Source organism: Bombina bombina, chromosome 5 (genome assembly GCF_027579735.1).
Source record: "Bombina bombina isolate aBomBom1 chromosome 5, aBomBom1.pri, whole genome shotgun sequence".
Taxonomy (NCBI): domain Eukaryota; kingdom Metazoa; phylum Chordata; class Amphibia; order Anura; family Bombinatoridae; genus Bombina; species Bombina bombina.
The window spans coordinates 750,225,864-750,252,049 of NC_069503.1; the positions used below are offsets into that span (position 1 = coordinate 750,225,864).

At 35.9% G+C, this 26,186-nt stretch overlaps 1 protein-coding gene across 3 annotated transcripts in view; it reads left to right on the forward strand.

Annotated features, from left to right (window-relative positions):
- Positions 1 to 26,186, forward strand: part of CARMIL1 (capping protein regulator and myosin 1 linker 1) — a 668,567-nt gene that overhangs the window by 352,786 nt on the left and 289,595 nt on the right. For all 3 annotated transcript variants that reach the window (XM_053714815.1, XM_053714816.1, XM_053714817.1), the window contains exon 17: positions 7,622 to 7,691. In XM_053714815.1, the coding sequence (XP_053570790.1) occupies positions 7,622 to 7,691 (70 nt within the window). The remainder of the gene's footprint in view (positions 1 to 7,621; positions 7,692 to 26,186) is intronic.

Here is a 26,186-nt window from a genome sequence, read left to right on the forward strand (position 1 = left end):
ACTAACACCCATAAACTACCTATGTACCCCTAAACCGAGGTCCCCCCACATCGCCGCCACTCGATTAAATTTTTTTAACCCCTAATCTGCCGACCGCCACCTACGTTATCCTTATGTACCCCTAATCTGCTGCCCCTAACGCCGCCGACCCCTGTATTATATTTATTAACCCCTAACCTGCCCCCCACAACGTCGCTGCCAGCTACCTACACCTATTAACCCCTAATCTGCCGACCGCAAAGCGCCGCCACCTACGTTATCCTTATGTACCCCTAATCTGCTGCCCTTAACACCGCCGACCCCTGTATTATATTTATTAACCCCTAACCTGCCCCCCACAACGTCGCCGCCAGCTACCTACACCTATTAACCCCTAATCTGCCGACCGCACCGCTATTATTATAAAGTTATTAACCCCTAATCCGCCTCACTAACCCTATAATAAATAGTATTAACCCCTAATCTGCCCTCCCTAACATCGCCGACACCTAACTTCAAACATTAACCCCTAATCTGCCGACTGGAGCTCACCGCTATTCTAATAAATGTATTAACCCCTAAAGCTAAGTCTAACCCTAACACTAACACCCCCCTAAGTTAAATATAATTTAAATCTAACGAAATAAATTAACTCTTATTAAATAAATTATTCCTATTTAAAGCTAAATACTTACCTGTAAAATAAATCCTAATATAGCTACAATATAAATTATATTAAATATTTTTTTATTTTTTGTAACTTAGTTCTTTTTTATTTTTTGTACTTTAGCTAGTTTATTTAATTGTATTTATTTGTAGGAATTGTATTTAATTAATTTATTGATAGTGTAGTGTTAGGTTAATTATATTATAGCTATTTTAGGATTTATATTTATTTTACAGGTAAATTTGTATTTATTTTAACCAGGTACAATAGCTATTAAATAGTTAAGAACTATTTAATAGCTAAAATAGTTAAAATAATTACAAATTTACCTGTAAAATAAATCCTAACCTAAGTTACAATTAAACCTAACACTACACTATCAATAAATTAATTAAATAAACTACCTACAATTACCTAAAATTAACCTAACACTACACTATCAATAAATTAATTAAATACAATTCCTACAAATAAATACAATTAAATAAACTAGCTAAAGTACAAAAAATAAAAAAGAACTAAGTTACAAAAAATAAAAAAATATTTAAAAACATAAGAAAAATATTACAACAATTTTAAACTAATTACACCTACTCTAAGCCCCCTAATAAAATAACAAAGCCCCCCAAAATAAAAAAATGCCCTACCCTATTCTAAATTACTAAAGTTCAAAGCTCTTTTACCTTACCAGCCCTGAACAGGGCCCTTTGCGGGGCATGCCCCAAGAAGTTCAGCTCTTTTGCCTGTAAAAAAAAACATACAATACCCAAGCCCCCCAACATTACAACCCACCACCCACATACCCCTAATCTAACCCAAACCCCCCTTAAATAAACCTAACACTAAGCCCCTGAAGATCTTCCTACCTTTTCTTCACCTCACCGGGTTCACCGATCTGTCCAGAAGAGCTCCTCCGATGTCCTGATCCAAGCCCAAGCGGGGGGCTGAAGAGGTCCATGATCCTGCTGAAGTCTTCATCCAAGCGGGGCAGAAGAGGTCTTCCATCCGATTGAAGTCCTCATCCAAGCGGCATCCATCCGGAGCGGAGCGGCAGCATCCTGAAGACCTCCGACGTGGAACATCCATCCTGGCCGACGACTGAACGACGAATGACGGTTCCTTTAAATGACGTCATCCAAGATGGCGTCCCTCGAATTCCGATAGGCTGATAGGATTCTATCAGCCAATCGGAATTAAGGTAGGAATATTCTGATTGGCTGATGGAGTCAGCCAATCAGAATCAAGTTCAATCCGATTGGCTGATCCGATCAGCCAATCAGATTGAGCTCGCATTCTATTGGCTGATCGGAACAGGGGTTAATACAGGGGTTAATACATTTATTAGAATAGCGGTGAGCTCCAGTCGGTAGATTAGGGGTTAATGTTTGAAGTTAGGTGTCGGCGATGTTAGGGAGGGAAGATTAGGGGTTAATACTATTTATTATAGGGTTAGTGAGGTGGATTAGGGGTTAATAACTTTATAATAATAGCGGTGCGGTCTGGTCGGCAGATTAGGGGTTAATAAGTGTAGGCAGGTGGAGGCGACGTTGTGGGGGGCAGATTAGGGGTTAATAAATATAATATAGGGGTTGGCGATATTAGGGCAGCAGATTAGGGGTACATAGGGATAATGTAAGTAGCGGCGGTTTACGGAGCGGCAGATTAGGGGTTAATAATAATATGCAGGGGTCAGCGATAGCGGGGGCGGCAGAATAGGGGTTAATAAGTGTAATGTTAGGGGTGTTTAGACTCGGGGTACATGTTAGAGTGTTAGGTGCAGACGTAGGAAGTGTTTCCGCATAGCAAACAATGGGGCTGCGTTAGGAGCTGAACGCGGCTTTTTTGCAGGTGTTTTTTTTTTCAGCTCAAACAGCTCCATTGTTTCCTATGGGGGAATCGTGCACAAGCACGTTTTTGAGGCTGGCCGCTTGCGTAAGCAACTCTGGTATCGAGAGTTGAAGCTGCGTTAAATATGCTCTACGCTCCTTTTTTGGAGCCTAAGGCAGCCTTTATGTGGACTCTCAATACCAGAGTTATTTTTATGGTGCGGCCAGAAAAAAGCCGGCGTTAGCTACGCGGGTCCTTACCGACAAAACTCTAAATCTAGCCGTAAGATTTGATCTGTTATTGGGTTTATAGAGATTTATTACAAATAGAAATAATATAGCTATGTACTAACATTTTTGTTCTTTTTTAAGGGAGATTTGTAGGCACCTATACAGACATATTAAAGGGATATGAAACCCAAAACATTTTCTTTCATGATCCAGACAGAGCATGCAATTTTAAACAACTTTACAATTTGCTTCTATTATCTAAATTGCTTCATTATTTTGGTATCCTTAGTTGAAAAGCATATCTAGGTAGGTTCAGGAGCAGCTGCTGATTGGTGGCTGCACAAAAATGCCTCTTTTCATTGGTTCATCAGATGTCTTCAGATAGCTCCCAGTAGTGCATAGCTGCTTCTTCAAAAACGGATACCAAGAGAATGAAGCAAATTGGATAAAAGACGTAAATTGGAAAGTTGTTTAAAATCGCATGCTCTATTTGAATAATGAAAAATAAAAAAAATAAAAATGTTAGGTTTCATGTCCCTTTAATATTAGTCAATAACACTGTGAATTCCTTTCTGCACTAGTACATAAGATAGCTCCCTTCTTTACTTTCATTTTTTTTAATTTAATTGTTTAATATTGGATATATGTGCATTGTGCACATATACTGTATATGCTGACGTCTAGTAAGTTTGGTATAGAGGGAAACACTGGGGTATCCTTTCTTGGCATTCTCCCTGTCATCAGTATGGTATATCTAATGTTTTGTTCCTTCTCTTTAGAACAGTTATATCGAAGGTAGCCCCCCTCCTGATAGTTGACCAAATATTTCTTATTTTTATTTGGATTAGCGCCAGCACATAGATATATGTATTTAGTACCAGCTAGTAATATTAGTTTGGGTCCCTCATGTTCTTGATGATAACCTCTATAGATTCCATATGCCTGGAAGCCTCCACATACTGCTATATTGAGCATGGAGATGGTTTAAATCGCATGCTGCATATATTGCTCCGTTCATCATATTCTAGCCATTAGACATGGGTTTTCACATATTTTTATACGACCCTTTATATAAGGTTGTAACTTCCTCCTGCTAATTGTTTATTTAGGCCTAAGGATAGTGACAAGATTTCCTTCCACATAGTTGCATGTATAAGTATGATGCTCACAACTTATATTTCAAATAAGTCATATAGTATGATTATTACATTCTTTTGACATGCTGTTTTACTGTTTAATTTATTGTGAGTATTGCTATATAGATTTTATATAGATATACTTAGGATTTAAGTGTGGCCCTATATGTTTTGTTTTTACCTTTAACGTTGAAATATATTAGTGGAATTCTATTTAGAATGGGTTCAAAAGTGGCCCGGTTGATATATCCCCAAATTTTCACCCCTTCTTTATATTTAATGTCCGTAGTCCAAGAGTGGCCACTAATTCTTAATTTGGGTATGTTTAACTTCTACTTTTTTATATAAACTAGGGGGTTCTTAGACACAATATAAAAACCTTTGGTAAATAAGAAAAAAATAGGTTTTAGGTTTGTTTAGATTATTACATTCCACATATTATCATATTAATGTAACTTTATTGACAATAATAATATATATTGTTATTGTGCAGGCTTTGTAACTTGAATCACTGTCGAAGAATGACTCCTATTGTTGCAAGGAAAAATATATTAGTTTACATTACAAGCAAAGCCAAAATCTTTTATTATATAAAATAAAAGATTGATAAGCCTACTTGGTATTTTCTGTTCCTCCGCCCCCTTCATTTCCTCTTTCAGCTGGGCTGTGACATTAGAGCACCCCCCCAAACACACACACACTCTCTATATAGGCTTCCTAAGGGCTTTCAAAGAGCTAGAATTCAAGAGTGTCATATGACACACACACTGATTGGATGTTCATTGGAATTGTTATCATAAAAAAGAGTTCATCCCTCTGGGCCGGCATAACATTGTAATAGAAGCATTACCACACACAAGGATTTAACCCTTTTCACAAATTAATTTAAAAAAAAAAAGTAAATTTTTAATGGCAAAGATTAGCTCATCAATGCCATATATGTAAAGTTTACCATCACTTTAACTGTTAAAGTTTAACATAAAGCTATCATGTACAGTTTGTAAATATAGTTTTTATTTTATGCATGTATGTAAATGTATTTGCTAATGGTAGCAGTTTATAATGATGCTTCCACAAGCATCTAGGAAACATTACAATATCACGAGGAATGGTTTCTATTTATTTTTTTACATTAGTTTTTACATTAGTCAAATTTCTTCTGGGGAAACTATAAGTTAATTTGGGTAGATTAAATAAAGACATCATTGTTTCCCAATAACTTGCAAAAACTAGTCATGTTAAAAGTTTTAACATCCTTATAAGATCAACATATCTCAGATCATTTTATTGGTTTATGTGATTCAGACTATATGGTAGAATAAACAGTTGCAGTTTTGTTTATTTAGTTATAAATATCAATTAGAGTTTTGGTTTTCCTGCTTAAAGACAGTGACCATATGAAACATAAAAATACTTGTACAGTTAGCTGCTTGCTTGAACATATCCATTAGTATAATTTGCCTCAGTGCATAGTCTAATCTAATAGAATATATTTTTGTATCAGACCTAATCCTATTAAAATGGTGGAACAAAGCAAATGAACTGCATAGATGTTTAGAATGCAATTAAACGCTATCACGTAATTAGGTTTGTAGCTGAGTTATTTGCAAAAAGACATTATGCCCCTGATGTAATTGCAGAACAAATTGACCAATAAAGAGTCTGAGCTACTGCAAAGCAGAAAATTCAGGCCTGATCTTTGATGCTCCCAATTATTCTCGCTCACATAGTGTGTTTTTGTGAAAAATAAAAAAGATCTTATGTATTTGTACATAGTTAAAATATCCAGCAAGGTTTGGAATTCTTACATTTGTATAAAATGTAATGCTTAGAAACTTCCTTTCTCATCCTTAGCCTTTGTGTGTTTCTTTATTTTAGTGTCTACATTGCATTTGTGTTGTATTTGTCATAATGATCATGCACTCTGTAAAGTGTGTGAGATTTAACTATTTATTAAAGAAATTTGATTGCTAAAACAGTCACATTGAAGACTGAAGCCGGATAAGCAAGAAAAGGGAATACTTTAACTATGTGCCTAATTCCTTTGGTTAAACTCATTCTTCTCTGCTAGTGGGGGAATTACATGTTCTATCATATTATTGTTATTTTTGCATTGTAATGGCCTTTTGAGATATATATAATTTTTTATGAATCCAAGCATTGTTCGTATATGTTATAGATTTATAGGAAAATTACCTTAAAGGACCATTAAATACAGCTGAATTGCATAATTCACAAATGCACAATAATAAGACTATGAATATCAAATTAAAAATGAATATCAAATTAACTATGAATATCAAATTAAAAATAGATTTTTTTTTTCTGAGAAATTTGCATCCATTCCCCAGCATCATGTGACAGCCATCAGCCAATCACAGTCTAAGAAGAAAGAGGAACAGAGGCGCCAAGCATGGCCTAGTAACGTCAGGGCACCAACACACAGAACCGACAAGATAGAATATACGGCTAGCCTGAAGAAACAGCCCTGTGGTGGCTGAGAAACGCGTTGCTTGTTTTAATAAAGTATTTTAAATATACACTTGCTACTATCCATTTTTTTGCTCTCGTGGGGGCATTTTTTTTTCTCTTTTGCTCATCATTTTTTTGGGAATATCATTTTCCTGCTGGTTGGATTCCACAGTCCACTGGGCGGCTGAGAGGGCCCAGTATTGCTGATATTGCACCTGGTGGTGCTTTGCCTCCTGTAAGTGCAACCTTTAAGTTCTCTATCTCCTTGGCTAAAACGTTACTGGGCTATGCTTGTGCCTTTTTCTTGTCCTTCCAGGCTTTAACCAATAGGCCCTTTTAAGGATTATCTGGATTTGGGGTCTCGGCTGGCGGCGATCAGTGAGCTGGACCACTGCTTAAGTTCCAGTCCGCTACAATAGCACCAATTTGGGTGCGCCTCACTTGTGAGAATATTCTATCTTGTCGGTTCTGAGTGTTGGAGCCCTGACGTTATTAGGCCATGCTTGGCGCCTCTGTTCCTCTTTCTTCTTAGATCACGATACATAAGGATGACCATCCTATGACAGAGAGCTGCCTCCATCTTTCAGGATTGTTTTTATGGACATCTTTTGATATTTGCATTTACCCACACTCCAGCATCCACAAATTTGGATTGGGTATCTTTTTTATTGTTTGCTATATATTTGTACCTATATGCTAGCTACTAGTAAGCGCCCCCTATGAGTGCGGTGTATATCTGTGTACACCACACTCTATATTTTTTTGAGCCAATCACAGTCTCCTTCACTTATACACTGCAAGCATGCTCAGTAGGAACTGGAAAATGTGCATGTACAAATATTGAGGGCATCTCTGATAATAGAAGTAAATTGGAAAGTTTTTTTTAAAATTGCATGCTCTATCTAAATCATGATAGCTTGATTTTGACTTTAGTGTCCCTTTTATTTATTTTTTATTTAATGTTCTTTTCAATTGAAAAAAAAAGTTATCATGTGCACTGAAGAGAATTTTAGGAGATTAAATCTAATTTGGCACACACTAAAAAAGTTCACCCCCCTGTGTTAGCATATTCAGAGTATTATTGGCAAAAGATACAAGTGGTCTGCCAAGCACTTGTTTAATGTACGTGTCAAAATCAGGTGTATTGAAATTGTATTAAATAAGTACAAGTTAAGGGGAAAGTAGTGTCAAAATAGCAGGTTCTCCTGGTAATTTTGTGGACAACTCTTATGCCCATGCAATGGTCTAAAATACATAATCATGGGGAAAATGTGAAAACATTTATTGAATGACCTTGTTTTTTTTTCCAGGGCTCTATTACTTGGCTTGGCCTGTAACCCCAATCTGAAAGATGTGTCTTTAGATCTCAATAACTGTGAGGTAAGGTGAAATGCACGTACAAACTACCTTGGAACATGACCCAACCCACAATTAACTGTCAGAATTTGTGAATGGAGAAAATGCTTTTCAGTTATATACAATCCATTTTACAAATAGGTCTTAATTATCTAGTTAAAAATAAATAACAAAAATTGCAGTTTGTATTCTTTACAAGATTTTGTTATGTTTCCTATACAATCCTAATAATGTAAATCTATGTGAGACAACATTGTTATGGCTTAGAACTCAGGTAGCTAACCAATGATAAACTATATAGTCACGTTGTATAGAAGTTGCATTATAAATTACTATGAAAACTGCTCAGTGTTTTCAATTGTAGATGTTAAATGAAAGAAAATATCCCAAAAAGTCTGATTAAAGGAACATGAAAGTGATTCATCAAGTTTAAGGTATCACTCCTATTCCAGCATTTAGATGTCTATTGCATTTTACCTATATTGCTTTTGACTTTACGTTCTCTGCAGCAAACTGGCTAGTTACCTGAACTGCTATTTTTATTTCAAAGAAGACCGTCCTAAAGGAAGCACCTCCAATTCATTATTTCTGTGATGTGCACATTCCCATCATGCTCTGTGCTTTAATATGGGAGTAATACAATCACATGCACACATATGGGCTAACATGCTTGTGATCTCACTTCTCCGAGACTGAAATACTATTTCATGGAAACAGCAAACTTAAACACCTGCTTGTAAGATACAGCTTTTGTATGGATTTATTGGGCAGTAAAAAAAAATGTTTTAGAGGGCCAGTAAACATGCTTCAGTTTAGGGAATGTCATTATTAAAATGTAAAAATACAGTTTCTTTCATGTAATTAGCAAGAGTCCATGAGCTAGTGACATATGGGATATAAATTCCTACCAGGAGGGGCAAAGTTTCCCAAACCTCAAAATGCCTATAAATACACCCCTCACCACACCCACAATTCAGTTTTACAAACTTTGCCTCCGATGGAGGTGGTGAAGTAAGTTTGTGCTAGATTCTACGTTGATATGCGCTCCGCAACAAGTTGGAGCCCGGTTTTCCTCTCAGCGTGCAGTGAATGTCAGAGGGATGTGAGGAGAGTATTGCCTATTTGAATGCAGTGATCTCCTTCTACGGGGTCTATTTCATAGGTTCTCTGTTATCGGTCGTAGAGATTCATCTCTTACCTCCCTTTTCAGATCGACGATATACTCTTATATATACCATTACCTCTACTGATTCTCGTTTCAGTACTGGTTTGGCTTTCTACAAACATGTAGATGAGTGTCCTGGGGTAAGTAAATCTTATTTTCTGTGACACTCTAAGCTATGGTTGGGCACTTTGTTTATAAAGTTCTAAATATATGTATTCAAACATTTATTTGCCTTGACTCAGAATGTTCAACTTTCCTTATTTTTCAGACAGTCAGTTTCATATTTGGGATTATGCATTTAAATTATTCATTTTTTCTTACCTTCAAATTTGACTCTTTTTTCCCTGTGGGCTGTTAGGCTCGCGGGGGCTGAAAATGCTTCATTTTATTGCGTCATTCTTGGCGCTGACTTTTTTGGCGCAAAAATTCTTTTCCGTCAAAAAATGACGCAACTTCCGGCGACACGTATGACGCCGGAAGTTGCGTCATTTTTTGACGTTATTTTGCGCCAAAAATGTCGGCATTCCGGATGTGGCGTCATTTTTGGCGCCAAAAGCATTTAGGCGCCAAATAATGTGGGCGTTTTATTTGGCGCTAAAAAATATGGGCGTCGCTTTTGTCTCCACATTATTTAAGTCTCTATTTTTCATTGCTTCTGGTTGCTAGAAGCTTGTTCTTTGGCATTTTTTCCCATTCCTGAAACTGTCATTTAAGGAATTTGATCAATTTTGCTTTATATGTTGTTTTTTTCTCTTACATATTGCAAGATGTCTCACGTTGCATCTGAGTCAGAAGATACTACAGGAAAATCGCTGTCTAGTGCTGGATCTACCAAAGCTAAGTGTATCTGCTGTAAACTTTTGGTAGCTATTCCTCCGGCTGTTGTTTGTATTAATTGTCATGACAAACTTGTTAATGCAGATAATATTTCCTTTAGTAAAGTACCATTGTCTGTTGCAGTTCCTTCAACATCTAAGGTGCAGAATGTTCCTGATAACATAAGAGATTTTGTTTCTGAATCCATCAAGAAGGCTATGTCTGTTATTTCTCCTTCTAGTAAACGTAAAAAATCTTTTAAAACTTCTCTCCCTACAGATGAATTTTTAAATGAACATCATCATTCTGATTCTGATGACTCTTCTGGTTCAGAGGATTCTGTTTCAGAGATTGATGCTGATAAATCTTCATATTTATTTAAAATGGAATTTATTCGTTCTTTACTTAAAGAAGTATTAATTGCTTTAGAAATAGAGGATTCTGGTCCTATTGATACTAATTCTAAACGTTTAGATAAGGTATTTAAATCTCCTGTGGTTATTCCAGAAGTTTTTCCTGTTCCTAATGCTATTTCTGCAGTAATTTCCAAAGAATGGGATAAATTGGGTAATTCATTTACTCCTTCTAAACGTTTTAAGCAATTATATCCTGTTCCGTCTGACAGGTTAGAATTTTGGGACAAAATCCCTAAAGTTGATGGGGCTATTTCTACCCTTGCTAAACGTACTACCATTCCTACGTCAGATGGTACTTCGTTTAAAGATCCTTTAGATAGGAAAATTGAATCCTTTCTAAGAAAAGCTTATCTGTGTTCAGGTAATCTTCTTAGACCTGCTATATCATTGGCTGATGTTGCTGCAGCTTCAACTTTTTGGTTGGAAACTTTAGCGCAACAAGTAACAAATCGTGATTCTCATGATATTATTCTTCTTCTTCAGCATGCTAATAATTTTATCTGTGATGCCATTTTTGATATTATCAGAGTTGATGTCAGGTTTATGTCTCTAGCTATTTTAGCTAGAAGAGCTTTATGGCTTAAGACTTGGAATGCTGATATGGCTTCTAAATCAACTCTACTTTCCATTTCTTTCCAGGGTAACAAGGAACAAAAGCCTGATCCTTCATCCTCAGGAGCAGTTTCAGTTTGGAAACCATCTCCAGTCTGGAATAAATCCAAGCCTGCTAGAAAGGCAAAGCCTGCTTCTAAGTCCACATGAAGGTGCGGCCCTCATTCCAGCTCAGCTGGTAGGGGGCAGGTTACGTTTTTTCAAAGAAATTTGGATCAATTCTGTTCACAATCTTTGGATTCAGAACATTGTTTCAGAAGGGTACAGAATTGGTTTCAAGATGAGACCTCCTGCAAAGAGATTTTTTCTTTCCCGTGTCCCAGTAAATCCAGTGAAAGCTCAAGCATTTCTGAATTGTGTTTCAGATCTAGAGTTGGCTGGAGTAATTATGCCAGTTCCAGTTCTGGAACAGGGGCTGGGGTTTTATTCAAATCTCTTCATTGTACCAAAGAAGGAGAATTCCTTCAGACCAGTTCTGGATCTAAAAATATTGAATCGTTATGTAAGGATACCAACGTTCAAGATGGTAACTGTAAGGACTATCTTGCCTTTTGTTCAGCAAGGGAATTATATGTCCACAATAGATTTACAGGATGCATATCTGCATATTCCGATTCATCCAGATCATTATCAGTTCCTGAGATTCTCTTTTCTGGACAAGCATTACCAGTTTGTGGCTCTACCGTTTGGCCTAGCTACAGCTCCAAGAATTTTTTCAAAGGTTCTCGGTGCCCTTCTGTCTGTAATCAGAGAACAGGGTATTGTGGTATTTCCTTATTTGGACGATATCTTGGTACTTGCTCAGTCTTTACATTTAGCAGAATCTCATTCGAATCGACTTGTATTGTTTCTTCAAGATCATGGTTGGAGGATCAATTTACCAAAAAGTTCTTTGATTCCTCAGACAAGGGTAACCTTTCTGGGTTTCCAGATAGATTCAGTGTCCATGACTCTGTCTTTAACAGACAAGAGACGTCTAAAATTAATTACAGCTTGTCGAAACCTTCAGTCACAATCATTCCCTTCGGTAGCCTTATGCATGGAAATTCTAGGTCTTATGACTGCTGCATCGGACGCGATCCCCTTTGCTCGTTTTCACATGCGACCTCTTTGAATCAATGGTGCAAGGATTACACAAAGATATTTCAATTAATATCTTTAAAACCGATTGTTCGACACTCTCTAACGTGGTGGACAGATCACCATCGTTTAATTCAGGGGGCTTCTTTTGTGCTTCCGACCTGGACTGTAATTTCAACAGATGCAAGTCTCACAGGTTGGGGAGCTGTGTGGGGATCTCTGACGGCACAAGGAGTTTGGGAATCTCAAGAGGTGAGATTACCGATCAATATTTTGGAACTCCGTGCAATTTTCAGAGCTCTTCAGTTTTGGCCTCTTCTGAAGAGAGAATCGTTCATTTGTTTTCAGACAGACAATGTCACAACTGTGGCATACATCAATCATCAAGGAGGGACTCACAGTCCTCTGGCTATGAAAGAAGTATCTCAAATTTTGGTTTGGGCGGAATCCAGCTCCTGTCTAATCTCTGCGGTTCATATCCCAGGTATAGACAATTGGGAAGCGGATTATCTCAGTCGCCAAACGTTGCATCCGGGCGAATGGTCTCTTCACCCAGAGGTATTTCTTCAGATTGTTCAAATGTGGGAACTTCCAGAAATAGATCTGATGGCGTCTCATCTAAACAAGAAACTTCCCAGGTATCTGTCCAGATCCCGGGATCCTCAGGCGGAGGCAGTGGATGCATTATCACTTCCTTGGAAGTATCATCCTGCCTATATCTTTCCGCCTCTAGTTCTTCTTCCAAGAGTAATCTCCAAGATTCTGAAGGAATGCTCGTTTGTTCTGCTGGTAGCTCCGGCATGGCCTCACAGGTTTTGGTATGCGGATCTTGTCCGGATGGCCTCTTGCCAACCGTGGACTCTTCCGTTAAGACCAGACCTTCTGTCTCAAGGTCCTTTTTTCCATCAGGATCTGAAATCCTTAAATTTAAAGGTATGGAGATTGAACGCTTGATTCTTGGTCACAGAGGTTTTTCTGACTCTGTGATTAATACTATGTTACAGGCTCGTAAATCTGTATCTAGAGAGATATATTATAGAGTCTGGAAGACTTATATTTCTTGGTGTCTTTCTCATCATTTTTCTTGGCATTCTTTTAGAATACCGAGAATATTACAGTTTCTTCAGGATGGTTTAGATAAGGGTTTGTCTGCAAGTTCCTTGAAAGGACAAATCTCTGCTCTTTCTGTTCTTTTTCACAGAAAGATTGCTATTCTTCCTGATATTCATTGTTTTGTACAAGCTTTGGTTCGTATAAAGCCTGTCATTAAGTCAATTTCTCCTCCTTGGAGTTTGAATTTGGTTCTGGGGGCTCTTCAAGCTCCTCCATTTGAACCTATGCATTCATTGGACATTAAATTACTTTCTTGGAAAGTTTTGTTCCTTTTGGCCATCTCTTCTGCCAGAAGAGTTTCTGAATTATCTGCTCTTTCTTGTGAGTCTCCTTTTCTGATTTTTCATCAGGATAAGGCGGTGTTGCGAACTTCTTTTGAATTTTTACCTAAAGTTGTGAATTCCAACAACATTAGTAGAGAAATTGTGGTTCCTTCATTATGTCCTAATCCTAAGAATTCTAAGGAGAAATCGTTGCATTCTTTGGATGTTGTTAGAGCTTTGAAATATTATGTTGAAGCTACTAAATCTTTCAGAAAGACTTCTAGTCTATTTGTTATCTTTTCCGGTTCTAGAAAAGGCCAGAAAGCTTCTGCCATTTCTTTGGCATCTTGGTTGAAATCTTTAATTCATCTTGCCTATGTTGAGTCGGGTAAAACTCCGCCTCAGAGGATTACAGCTCATTCTACTAGGTCAGTTTCTACTTCCTGGGCGTTTAGGAATGAAGCTTCGGTTGATCAGATTTGCAAAGCAGCAACTTGGTCCTCTTTGCATACTTTTACTAAATTCTACCATTTTGATGTATTTTCTTCTTCTGAAGCAGTTTTTGGTAGAAAAGTACTTCAGGCAGCGGTTTCAGTTTGAATCTTCTGCTTATGTTTTTCATTAAACTTTATTTTGGGTGTGGATTATTTTCAGCAGGAATTGGCTGTCTTTATTTTATCCCTCCCTCTCTAGTGACTCTTGTGTGGAAAGATCCACATCTTGGGTAATCATTATCCCATACGTCACTAGCTCATGGACTCTTGCTAATTACATGAAAGAAAACATAATTTATGTAAGAACTTACCTGATAAATTCATTTCTTTCATATTAGCAAGAGTCCATGAGGCCCGCCCTTTTTTTGTGGTGGTTATGATTTTGTATAAAGCACAATTATTCCAATTCCTTATGTTATATGCTTTCACACTTTTTTATCACCCCACTTCTTGGCTATTCGTTAAACTGAATTGTGGGTGTGGTGAGGGGTGTATTTATAGGCATTTTGAGGTTTGGGAAACTTTGCCCCTCCTGGTAGGAATGTATATCCCATACGTCACTAGCTCATGGACTCTTGCTAATATGAAAGAAATGAATTTATCAGGTAAGTTCTTACATAAATTATGTTTTTCTTTTCAATAGGGATCTACAGTACATGCTGGGTTCAAACTAATTTATTCAACTTGTGCATCACTTTCATTTTCTTTAAAAAAATAAAATATAACAATACAAGACACAAATTAGATGGTACCCCAAATATAATGCACTCATGTAAACATATACAATGTATTCTGTAGTTGTTGGTACTTATTTATATACATATGCATAAAAAATGAACCATTTTGTTGCAAAAAAAAGATCTGCATACAAACTAAATGCTTTAAATGTATTTAACAATTGCAAAATATGCACTGTTTGGAAGCACATGGAGACCTTCACCTTGAAAAGCCTCTTGAGCATGTTTGTTTTTTGTCATTTGCTGTTGTAAAAAAAACGATCTTATCATATCAAACAATCACTGTGCAGTATGTAGGAAGGTCAGAATTCTGACCACAAATTACATTCTGAGAAAAAAATAATACAATTTTCATTTTTAAATTTAACTTTGCAGAATTAATTATTTTGTGGGAAATACATTTTTTTTATGAGTTTAATGATCCTTTAAAGTGGCATACAAGCGCAAAGATAAATGATCTAATGTGTTAGAGCTTTTTATTATTGCATCACTGCTTGCATATAACAATGTGCTTGTCCCCTGCATAAAGTCAGCTCTAGAGCAGCAGTGCACAACTGGGATCTAGCTAAACACATCTGGTGAGCCAATGACAAGGGCCATATGTGTGTAACTACCAATCGGCAGCTGGCTCCCAGTAGTACAATGCTGCTCCTGTGTATACCTAGGTATGCTTTCAAAATAAGCTCACCAAGAAAACAAAGTAAATTTGATAGTAGAAATAAATGGAAAAGACTCTTAAAGGGACGGTCTACAATAGAATTTTTTTTGTTTTAAAAGATAGATAATCCCTTTATAACCCATTCCCCAGTTTTGCATAACCAACACTTTTATATTAATACACTTTTTACCTCTGTGATTATCTTGTATCTAAGCATCTTCTGACAGCCCCCTGATCACATGACTTTTTATTTATTATCTATTGACTTGCATTTAATACTGTGTTGTGCTAACTCTTAAATAACTCCTCGGGTGTGAACACAATGTTATCAATATGGCCCACATGAACTAGCTGTCTCCTGTTGTGAAAAGCTAATAAAAAAAGCATGTGATTAAGAGGCTTTCTATAGAGCCTTTGTAACAGGCAGACATTTAGAGGTTTAAATGTTATAAAGTATATTAATCTAACAATGTTGGTTGTACAAAGCTGGGGAATGGGTAGTAAAGGCGTTGTCTAACTTTTTAAACAATAACAATTTTAGTGTAGACTGTCCCTTTAAAATTGCATCTTCTATTGGCACCACAACAGTTTAATCTTTGCCTTCATGTCCCTATAAAGAGCTGAATTGTAACGGTCACTGTGCAAACATTGGTATCATTACAGCAGCAAAAATAATCTGTCCAGTATTCATGATGTATCATGGCCATTCTTCCTGTTTGTATTTCCTTATTTTTGTATTATTTATTCATCTATTATTATGATACTGTCATCTAAAATATTAGGTTTAGCAAATCTGCACACTAGGGAAGCAAATAAAAACCAGAATAGTACATGCTGTTTGTTCTGAGAGCTGTAATTTCCTCACCAATAAACATTATTATTCAGCAAATTGCTGCATTGCTCACACTCATGATGTGTAACTATGGATCCATTAAAGGGATAGAAAAGTGCAAAAAGAAATGCTTTTATATATCAGATCATTTTATTATTGCATTGTTGCTTGGATATAACTATGTATGTAACCCTGGGAAATGTATTAAACACATAGTTAAAGTCAACTCCAGAGCAGCAATGAGAGAGCTAGCTAATAACATCTGATAAGCCAATAACAAATGTGTGTAGTCATCAATCACCAGCCAGCTCCCATCAGTGTAGGAAATGTAGATATTCTTTTTCAACAAAAGATACAAAGAGAACAAAGTAAATTTGAAAATCAAAGTGAATTTAAAAGTGTCTTAAAATTGCATTCTCTGTTTGAATCTTGCAAATTAAATTTTTGAGTTTCTTATTTATCAACATTGGGGCTGAAATTGACCCACAGAAGCACATTATATTAAAGGGCCATTATAGTGATAGCATTACACTCTCTTTTTCTTCAGAGCATGTCATTTTATTTAAGTTCTTCATTTTGAAGCATGCACAACGTACAGAGTTATCAATTGTAAAGTGCAGATCACTTATTGTAAATAAAATCAAATTTGTCTCATGATACGCAGATCATCTGTATTATAGTATTAAGTAATCCTCATTTATATTGTATAAAACATATAACAATAACTATACTGTGAAGGAAAAAGCTGAAAATATAACCAAAGTGAGCAATTTATTGATGTTGAGAGTGTCAACTTAAATGAACATTCCAGTCAAAGATTAAATGCACATAGATGAATTACATCTTTGAATAGAAACATATTTACAATAAACATACATTGACAAAAATGCTTCTAGTAAAAGTTATCACTATTTTAGTGTTATAATTTTTCTCTGCACGTGCATGTGAAGCATAGCTAGATGTTCTCAGTGCACCAGCATTTTAAATACTGCAGCTGCTCAAAGAGGAAGTGGGGCTTGTATCATATCAGCTAATTAAAGTGCCAGTAAACCTAAAATGTATAGTCACAGCCCAACACGACCGCGCCATAATACTAAGTGCAGCTTGCTCCTGCTCTGTCTGACAGCAGGAGCGAGCTGCACTTAGTGTTATGGTGCGGTTGGGCCGGGATGTGGCTATACAGCTGGCCCGATGCGCTGTGTAATAAAAACAGACCCACTCAGAAGAGCACAGAGAGCGGGTCTGAAAAACTGACATATTTTTTAAAAATTCAAAGGGAATATAAGGTTTTATAACGATAGCACTAATATAATGTTATATAATTCTGAACTATGTGCAGAATTATATAACATTATTTTTTAGGTTTACTGTCCCTTTAATGTATATTGCAAAAATGCTTCTTTTCAAAAGTCAAATGAACCTGTGTGAAAAGTTTTGTCTGGAATATTGCTTTAATATGATGCATTAATTCTAATATTCTAGATAGCCTCATCAGCTAACCCTGATATTGCAGCAGCTGGGTGTGGGGGGGGGGGGGAGTTAAAATTAATAAACTGATTCTCTCCTGCCATCTCATTGCCATCCTCCTCCAACACTCTCTCAACATGACTCAAGGAGTGCACTTTCAAGAAGCAACTTACTTCTATTGATAACTCCATCTCTCTTTTACCCTTCATATAAGATACCCCATCCTCCTTGTAGTGAGGCTGTGAGAAAGATATATTTTTGCGAGAAAGTTAGCTAGATCTGTTTTTGGAGGTCGAGGCTCAGTGTTTTAATAAACTGTTGCCATTTCTTCAAAAAGAATTGTCTATGTTAACATTGTTTATCATTGTGTTTTCTACAAAAAGTTGTTTAGCTAATTTTTATTTGAATTAAATGACCAATAAGTAGCACTTACTTTAAATTTAAAATGAGCAGTAGAATATTTTCTGGCTGATTTTCAAATTTATTACAATTTTCCTACCCCCTGTATCATGTGACAGCTATCAGCCAATCACAAAATGCATATTCGTATATACTATGCTCTTTTGCACATGCTCAGTAGGAGCTGAAAGTATGCATATAAAAAGAATGTCCATGTTTTGATAAGTATAGTATATTTGAAAGTTGGTTTAAATTGCATGCTCTATCTGAATCATGAAATGTTAAAGGGACATGAATTTAGGTGGAGCATACAATTTTAATTTTTTTTCCAGTTTACTTCTATTATCTAATTTGCTTCATTATCTTGCTTACCTTTATTGAAGGATAAGCAGTGCACTACTGGGAGCTAGCTAAAAGCATTGGGGAACCAATAACATGAGGCTTATATGCGCAGCCACCAATCAGCAGCTTCTTAGCCTACCTAGATATCCTTTTCAACAAAGGATACCAAGAGAACAAAGCATATTAGATAATAATAGAAATAAATTGGAAAGTTGTTAAAAATCTTATGCTCTATCTGAATCATGGGAGAAAAATATTGGGTTTTATGGCCCTTTAAGTTTGACTTTACCCCTTTCGGTTTTGGAAAGTTTCATTTTTTACTGTCCAAAAGACTTAAGATACATCTTCTCGCTTGAAGTTTAATCAGTGAAAGAATATTATGGCGTTCAGTTACTGGTTTATACCACACAAGGAGGCATATCTATACAGTGTCTAAAAGGAAATACATCAAAAGAATGATTAGCTACACATTACACACTTAGTGCATTAACTTTGCCATTTAGAAAAGTGATGTGGGGTAATATAGTCCCTATGTATCATCCTTGTTTGAGCCTCTCTCAATGGCATTGAAAGAGTAGCCTTTTATGTCTTTTCTAAACTGTCCTTGATGTGTTGCACAGTGAGGTGTTCCATGGCATTTGCCCTCAAGCTTAGCAACATGTATGGTTGCTGTATCTTTGCAAAGTAATATCTAATTTAGAGAAAGGGGTTAATAGAACAGCGTACCGTGCAATGACTATAATGGCCCTTAGAATACAGGGCATAGTGTAACTATGGATGTTCTTAGACTGTGGCGCCATGGCTCTGGGCTGGTTTAACATATAGTGTCAGATGCTTAAAGGGACACTAAACCCCAATTTTTTTCTTTCCTGATTCAGGTAGAGAATACAATTTTAAACAACATTCCAATTTACTTCTATTATCTAATTTGCTTCATTCTTTAGATATAATTTGTTTAAGAAATAGTGATGCACATGGGTGAGCCAATCACATGAGGCTTCTATGTGCAGCCACCAATCAGCAGCTACTAAGCCTATCTAGATATGCTTTTAAGCAAAGGATACCAAGAGAATGAAGCCCATTAGATAATAGAAGTAAATTAGAAAGTTGTTTAAAATTGCATGCTCTTTCTAAATCATGAAAGAAAAACTTTGGGTTTCATGACCCTTTAATTATTTAACGGGACATTCATCTTAGAATTGAATTCACGATAAAGGGCCATATTACAAGTGGAGCCGTATTTAACGCTCCCAATCAAGCACTGACTCTGCTAGAAGTAAGCTTTTTGCATGTGTCTGGTAGGGCTTGTATTACAAGTTAAAAGTAAACCATTTTCACTTGCACTAATCTGACGAGCGTAAAAAAGCTGAAATTACAATATTGTGTACTTGATAACATATTCCCCCATAGGAGTCAATGGAGCAAAAAAGTAGAAAAACACCCTAACACCCTTCTTGTGTGCAAACCCGATCACAAAGTGCGCTAACCCAAAATGAAAATATGAATATTTTAAATTCCAATGTTCTTCACATACAAGAAAATGTTCTATTTATTCTAACTTTTTGTGTGCATCGGGTTAGCGTGCAATCAGTCAACTTTTTACTTTCTTCTAGCGTGTGAGCAAAAGCGCTAAATAGTGCTCCATTCATAATCTGGCCCTAAATGTTTAAATTAAGGATATTTAAAATGTTATTCTGTTAACTCAGTTGTCTACATATTTTTGGTACCCGAGTGGTCGCTTCTTAATTCAGCCAGAATTACAATAATCATGGGAATCCTATTCACTCATTTATATCTGTCTCTATTGAACAGCAGCAAAATAGACAAACATACTGAAAACGCTTTTAAAGGGTATATCCTTAAAGGGACACTGAACCCAAATTTTTTCTTTCGTGATTCAGATAAAGCATGCAATTTTAAGCAACTTTCTAATTTACTCCTATTATCAAATTTTCTTCATTCTCTTGGTATCTTTATTTAAAAAGCAAGAATGTAATTTTAGATGCTGGCCCATTTTTGGTGAACCAGCTGGGTTGCTCTTGCTGATTGGTGGATAAATTCACCCACCAATAATCAAGTGCTGCCCATATGTCTGAATCAAAAATTGGCTGGCTCCTTAGCTTAGATGCCTTCTTTTTCAAATACAGATAGCAAGCGAATGAAGAAAAATTGATAATAGGAGTAAATTAGAAAAGTTGCTTAAAATTGCATGCTCTATCTGAATCATGAAATAAAAAATTTGGGTTCAGTGTCCCTTAAAACTGCAAAACAATGCACATTTAACTGGAAACCTGTAACATGTATGCAGATCATTTATAATACAGACAGTACTTATTTGCTGATAAATACCATGCATATATAAAACATTTTAATGGTCATTTTTTTGTTTTGTTTGTTTTTGTTAATGTATGGCATTAAACTTCTCCATAATTAATTTTAGGCCAGCGATGTTACATATTTTTGTGTGATTAACAATTTTGTGTCAATTTAATTCTGTTTGTTGTCTCCTGTAATGCTTGCTAAGCTTGGGCACTGTGTAAGTACTGTTCCTACCTTCTCACAAGATTTTTTGTTATGCTACAATGAGCCATTTTCAATTTAAACAGTGTGGATCACCAATGTTCTGCATTATAATCTTTGTATTTCTCATGTAGCTCTTAATGATTTCTTGCATTTTACAATAAGCTATTTTTTTTATCATTGTGTCCTATCAGCTTTAATTTACTAGGATGAAGCAGTTGAAGCTTTAATTTGCACACCCAGTGCTGCTTAACTGATTCAGTCCTTACTTTCTGAATCTGCTGTGTGAATACAAATTTCATCCTTTGTGAAGCCGATAGTCATTTATAATAATTATCAGTGCATAGATGAGCTTGAAATCCACCTGAGTGAAAGAGCATTTCACTGCTGGCTGCCAATTAGAAGAATTCCAGCTGGCATACAAAAGAAATGTTTTAATAATAAATAAATGCTTCAATAATCATGATAAGCCTCAATTACCTCTCTCTCATCAAATTTGCTTCACTCTCTTGGTATTCTTTGCTGAGTGAGAATCAATGAGAAGCAACGCACTACTGAGAGCTAGCCGAACACACTGGGTGTGCCAATGACATAAGGCATATATGTGCAGCCACAAATAACCAGCTAGCTCCAAGTAGTACATTGCTGCTCCTGGGCCTACCTAGATATGCTTTTCAACAAAGGACAAAACATAATTCTAAAGGTGTACTTCAAAAACACACAATGTTAAAATGGTAGTACATTGCATATGCTGGTGGCTAAATCCTGATTGAAAGGACAGTCAACTTTAAAAACTGCTATTTTTAAAAAAGATAGATGATCCCTTTATTACTCATTCCCCAGTTTTGCATAACCAAAAATGTTATATTAATATACTTGTTACCTCTGTGATTAAATTATATCTAAGCCTCTGTAGACTACCATATCTCAGTTCTTTTGACATAAATGCATTTTAGTCACTCAGTGCTGCTGACTTATAAATAACTCCACAGGAGTGAACACAATGTAATCCATATTGTGCACATGAACTAGAACTTTCTAACTAAGAAAACTGTCAAAATGCACTGCGATAAGAGGTGACCTTCAACGACTTAGAAGTCCGTTTATGAGCCTAGCTTTCATTAAAGAATACTTAGAAAACAAAGCAAATTTGAGGATAAAAGTAATTTGGAAAGTTGTTTAAAATTGTATGCCCTTTCTGAATCATGAAAGTTTATTTCTTTCATGTAATTAGCAAGAGTCCATGAGCTAGTGACGTATGGGATATACATTCCTACCAGGAGGGGCAAAGTTTCCCAAACCTTAAAATGCCTATAAATACACCCCTCACCACACCCACAATTCAGTTTTACAAACTTTGCCTCCCATGGAGGTGGTGAAGTAAGTTTGTGCTAGATTCTACGTTGATATGCGCTTCGCAGCAGGCTGAAGCCCGGTTTTCCTCTCAGAGTGCAGTGACTGTCAGAGGGATGTGAAGAAAGTATTGCCTATTTGAATACAATGGTCTTCCTCTAGGGGATCTATTTCATAGGTTCTCTGTTATCGGTCGTAGAGATTCATCTCTTACCTCCCTTTTCAGATCGACGATATACTCTAATATATACCATTACCTCTACTGATTCTTGTTTCAGTACTGGTTTGGCTATCTACTATATGTAGATGAGTGTCCTGGGGTAAGTAAGTCTTATTTTTTGTGACACTCTAAGCTATGGTTGGGCACTTTATATGTAAAGTTCTAAATATATGTCTTTAAACTTATATTTGCCATGATTCAGGATAATCAGTATTCCTTCATTCAGACTGTCAGTTTCATTATTTGGGATAATGCATATGAATAAATATTATTTTTCTTACCTTCAATTTTCAATTGACTATTTTTCCCTGCGGGCTGTTAGGCTCGCGGTGGCAGAAAATGCTTCATTTTATTGCTTCATTCTTGGCGCGAACTTTTTTGGCGCAAAATTTTGTCATTTCCGGCATCGTAGTTGACGCCGGAAGTTGTTTGTAGTTACGTCATTTTTTTGATGCATGTGTATTCAGACGTTTTTTTGCGCCAAAAAATGTGGGCGTCAGTTTCGACGTCAGAGGATGTGGCGTCATACTTGGCGCCAAAAATGTGGGCATCATACTTGTTCCACTTTTTTCTCACATTATTTAAGTCTCACTTTTTTGTTGCTTCTGGTTGCTAGAAGCTTGTTTATTTTGCATTTTTTCCCATTCCTGAAACTGTCATTTAAGGAATTTGATAATTTTGCTTTATATGTTGTTTTTTTCTATTACATATTGCAAGATATTCAAAACACTATTCCTGTATCAAGAAATGCTGAGGGATTCCTGTTGACTGATATCAGTCCTACCAAAGCTAAGTTCATTTATTTTAATGTTATGAATGTTTATCTTTAGCTATGGTTTGTAATAAGTTATCATGATAAACTTTTACATGCAGAATCCATTAGTATTTATGCTTTATATATTGCTATTCTTTTTATATTTTATGTACAAGATATACTTAGAAATTTATAAGAATATTTTTCTGATTCTATTTTAAAGGCTTTGTCTGACGTCCCGCCTTCTAATAAAATGTTTAGGTCTTTTTCAAACTTCTTTTTTAATTGATTAAGTTTCAAATGACCAACAACATAATGAATTATCCTTCTCTGATGGTGCTTTTTTTCTCATTCAGAATTTTTCTTCATCAGATATTGACACTAACAAATCTACTTTTTTTCTTTATTAGAGTACATTTGCTCTTTGTTCAAAAAGTGTTGATCATTTTGGATATTAAAATATCTAGTTCTTTTGATTTTAAAGACTAGCTAACATTTAAATTATTAATCTTCTGTGGTTTCGTCAGAGGTTTTTTTTCCAGTTCCTGATACTAGGTTTTTAAATTGTATTCTTTGCCGGCAGTTAAATTTCAGTTTTGAGGAAAGATTCCCCAAGTTATTGGGGCTATCTCTACTCCTGCTAAATATACTATTATTCTTATAGCAAATAGTATTTATTTTTTTTCTTCAGATGGTCGTATCTTATTTAAGGAAAATTATTTTCAGGTACTTTTTCTTAGACCTGTAATTTATTTGGCTGATGTTGCAATTGCTGCATCTTTCTGGTTGGATACTTTAAGATCAAGTTATGATTTGTTTAGCATTGTTAAAAGGACAAAATCTTCTACTTATTTGAAGTTCAGAATAAGTGCTATTGCATTGTCTTGTTATCTTGCATTTGTTGATTGTGCAAGTCCAGTGTGTTGTCTGATCCTTTAACTTGATTAGCATGCTAATAATTTCATTTGTGTTGTCATTTTATTAAATATTTTCGCAAATGAGGTTTAATCTAAGTCTTTAGCTATTTTAGCTAGAAGAACTTTGTGATTTCAATCTTGGAATGCTAATTTGATTTCTAAAATCCATATTTATTTTTTTCCAAGATATTCAATTATTTGGTTCATAATTGGATTCAATTATTTAACTGTTACTCTGGGCTTCAAGATTGAGTTCTAAGACTAAAACTTTAAGCTTATTTTAGTTTTCTGTTCTTACTAAGGAACGGAATCCTGAATTCTTCCCCAAGTAACATGTTTATAATTGGAAGTTTTTTTCTTCATTCAATTAAGCCTTTTTAAAAAAAAAAAAAAAAAAAGTTCAAAGTCAGCTCCCCAAATTTGCATATAGGTGCGATTCTTATTCCAGCTTGGCTGGTAAGGGGCAGGTTAAGTCTTTTTTGAAATTTGTTTGGTTCTATTCGGTCCAAACTTCTTAAACTTTGGATACAGAATAGGTTTCAGAGTAAAACCATCTGTGAGAAGTCTTTTTTTCTCTATCATATTCCAGCTATTCCAGTAAGACTAACACTTTCCTGAAGTGTGTCTCAGACATGGAGTTTTCTGGGGTATTTTTTTCCAGTTTCATTTTAGGAACTTGGTTTTGGGGGTTTTATTCAAGACTATTCATTGTTCCAAAGATAGAAAATCTTTTTGAACTGTCATATAAGTGTCCCATCTTTTAGAAAGGTGTTTATATGGTCTATTCGGCCTTTTTGGTCAGTGATGGCATTATTTGTCTACAATAGATACAATAGATGCATATCTTCATTTTCTGTTTTCATTCAGATTATTTTTTATTTTCTGAGATTCTCTTTTTTTGACAATCATTACCAATTTGTTGTTTTTCCTTCTGGTCTAGCGACAGCTCTAAAAATCTTTTCAAGGTTCTCAGTGTTCCTTATTTGGACGGTATCGTGGTACTGGCTCAGTCTTTTCATTCTGCGGAATCTCATACGTTTCAACTTTGTTGGTTCTTCAAGACATGGTTAGAGGATCTTTTTATCAAAAGTTCCTTGTTTCCTCACACAAGGGTCACCTTTTTTAGGTTTCCAGATAGATTGTGTCAATGTTTTTGTTTCTTTCAGACAAGTAACAAGTTTATTGGGTTCCGTTTGTCGGAACCTTCAGTCTCTATTATTTCCTTCAAGTTGCTATATATGCATGGAAGTTTTAGGTTTCATGGCTGCAGCATTGGATTCGATTCCCTTTGCTCATTTCATAGGAAACTTTTCCAGTTTTTTATGCTGAATAATGGCGCAGGGATTCTAGGATATCACTTTTTATATCTTTGAATCCTAATGTTTAACTATCTTTGATTCAGTGGTTAAGATCACCATCATTTAGTTCTACAGGTCTCTTCGGTTCTTTCAACCTGAACCATGATCTCTACAGATGCAAGTCTTTTAGGTTGGGAGGCTGTCTGAGGATCTCTGTCAGCACAAGGGGTTTGGAAATCTCAGGAGGCGAGATTATCATTTGATATTTTGGAACTCCGTGCATTCTCAGAGTTCTTCAGTTTGGTTTCTTTTTGAAGAAGAGACGTTTTTTCAGACAGACAATATCACAACTGTGGCGTATGTCAATCATCAGGGTGGGACTATTAGTCTTTAGGCTGTGACAGAAGTATCTTGGATATTTGCTTGGGCTAAATCCAGCTCCTATCTAATTTTTGTGGTCTTTTCCCCAGGTATAGACAATTGGGAAGCGGATTATCTCTGTTAATCAAGCTTTACATCCGGGAGAATGGTCTCTTTACAATCTTTGGTGTGGCTGGTGGCTCCAGCATGGCCACACAGGTTTTTGTATATGGTTCTTGTTCGGATGTCCAGTTGCCAATCTTGGTTAATTCCATTAAGGCCAGACCTTATATCTTAACATTCGTTTTTTTTCATCAGGAATTCAAATCATTAATTTGATGGTATGAAAATTTAACGCTTAGTACTTAGTCATAGAAGTTTCTCTGACTCAGTGATTAATACTATGTTGCAGGCTCGTAAATCTGTGTCTGGTAGGATTTATTATCGAGTTTGGAAGATTTACATCTCATGATGCTCTTTTTATGAATTCTCTTGGCATTCTTTTAGAATTCCTAGGATTTTATAGTTTCTTCATAAGATTTTGTCTGCATGTTCCTTGAAAGGACAAATCTCTGCTTTTCTGTGCTGTTTCACAGTAAGAATTGCTAAATCTTTCTGATATTCATTGTTTTGTTCAGGCTTTGGTTCGTATCAAGCCTGTCATTAAGCCAATTTCTCCTCCTTGGAGTCTTATTTTGGTTCT